The following is a 1,907-nucleotide window of genomic DNA, read 5'->3' as shown; positions in this document are numbered from 1 at the left end:
TATTTAAATATGTTTAAATAATTACTATAATAATATTAAAATAAGAGTATTTTTAATGTGAGAAATATATGAGACGCCTTTATAATTTTTTTTTTCAAGAAAAATATTTATGATTCTAATAATTAGAATTAGAAGTGTCTTTCCCATTTTTTTCCTAACATAATAAACCATAAATCCCCATTTCTTGAAACATTTATTTCTTTCAGGTTAATCAGCACTTATATCAATTTGGTGATGCCTAAGGCGATGGCAGAGAGGAACCGCTGCACGCCGTCCTCCACCTCCAACGGCGACATGGCGCCGGTGTCCTTGAACGCCTTCTCGCAGTCTCTCGGCGCGTCGGCGCTGGAGGTCAGGTTTTTCACGGCGTCGTCCTTCCGGCTCTCCTTGATGGCGCTCAGCGCCGAGTCGAGATTATCGATCAGATTGCTGTACTCTTTGTTGCACGTCGACAAGCTCTCCTTCTCTGCATTGTCCTGCGAGCTCTTCAGCAGCTCCTTGATCTTTTCGGTGACATGCGTCGCCTGAATCGACGACAGCTTGGTGGCGATGAAGGCGAGGCCACGCACGTTGACGGCATCTATTTCAGGGATGATCGATTTCAACGTCTTCACGCAGAAATGGTACACGATGCCGGTAGGGTCTTTTTTGGTGATAGTCTTGCATATGGACTCCACAGAAGCGTGCGCCACCGGCGAGAGGAGGAGGAGGAGGAGGGCGGCGAGAGCGAATGCAGTAGCTTGCCTCTTCATCATCTTCAACTAGTTGCTTGATTCTCTTCAAACTAAATTATGCAAATTTATAGGGCTATTGCCACAAATTTTGCCTAAAAATTAATTGAATAAAAATGGAAGGATACCTGTGCTTTTATTGTAAAAATTAATTAAATTTCATTTTTTTAATTAATTTTAGCATTTAATTAGATGTAGTTTATCGGACAAGGGCACTTGGGAAAGTAATATAATTGTTTCGATTAATATTTGATTGAAAAAAAATATGTGTAATTTTTGAAAGTGTTTAATTTATTTACACTTGATATTGGGGGATGAAATTTTCTTCTATTAAATATTTATATTATATTTCTGGAAAGGAATTTATGTATTTTAGTATGTTGTAATTAATTTTTTTAATACTAAAAATTCAATTATTTTTATACTAAATATTTTGATAATACTAATAATAATTGTATAATAGATTAAATAAGTTAAACTTGAAAGTTAAGTTCTACACCGTTTGTGATAAAATTTTATATTAATTGATTTGAAGATTTAGCTAGATTAAATATCATTCTCTATGTTAATAATTTTCATAATTTTATTAAATGATAATATTAATAGAATAGAATAACACATTCATATTATTTTTTTTAAAATAATTACATTAAACAATTAATTATAATATTTTAAATAAATTATACTCATCAAATTAACAGAATGATATATTTGTTGTGCAATTAGCAATTTAGTAAAGAAGACAAAAGATGTGTATTTCTATCTAGGAATGTTGGGTTAAAAAAACTTTAAAATGGGCAAGATTCATTTTAAGTATTATTTACTATTACTATTACTTTTTAACAAATTAAAATTAATTAATTAGTTACTCATTTTAATATATTTTATTTTTTGCTAGTTTTGAATTGAAGGCTAATATAATTTTAATTTTTAACTTAATTTTACAAAAAAAATATATTTTTGTAAAAGGAAAATATTTAATGTTGACTTAGATAATTGAGTCATGTTAGAATCATTGGAGTAAAAGGTGATATCGTTTACTCCAAGTGGTCAAGTATCGTTGGTCCCCTAATAAGATATAGACAGATAAATTATGGGAGACATTTTACCCTAATATAGTGATTCATTGCATGGAGGAGGTCAGACACCCTATGAGGTATTTTACACTCGTTAGAA

General features: G+C 31.3%; 1 protein-coding gene across 1 annotated transcript; it reads right to left on the bottom strand.

Annotated features, from left to right (window-relative positions):
• Positions 1–218: 218 nt before the first annotated feature.
• LOC122033942 lies at positions 219–755 on the bottom strand. Its single transcript, XM_042593087.1, has one exon. The coding sequence runs from the start codon at positions 753–755 to the stop codon at positions 219–221; it is 537 nt and encodes a 178-aa protein (XP_042449021.1).
• Between the last annotated feature and the right edge of the window lie 1,152 nt (positions 756–1,907).

This window comes from Zingiber officinale, chromosome 11B (genome assembly GCF_018446385.1).
Source record: "Zingiber officinale cultivar Zhangliang chromosome 11B, Zo_v1.1, whole genome shotgun sequence".
In the NCBI taxonomy this organism is placed as follows: Eukaryota; Viridiplantae; Streptophyta; class Magnoliopsida; order Zingiberales; family Zingiberaceae; genus Zingiber; species Zingiber officinale.
Note: the sequence above shows the minus strand (reverse complement) of the source record. Positions and strands in the feature narration are given on the sequence as shown.

Bases quoted from the DNA above. Each gene is read 5' to 3' on its own strand.
- LOC122033942 (XM_042593087.1), bottom strand. From the start codon at position 755: ATGATGAAGAGGCAAGCTACTGCATTCGCTCTCGCCGCCCTCCTCCTC.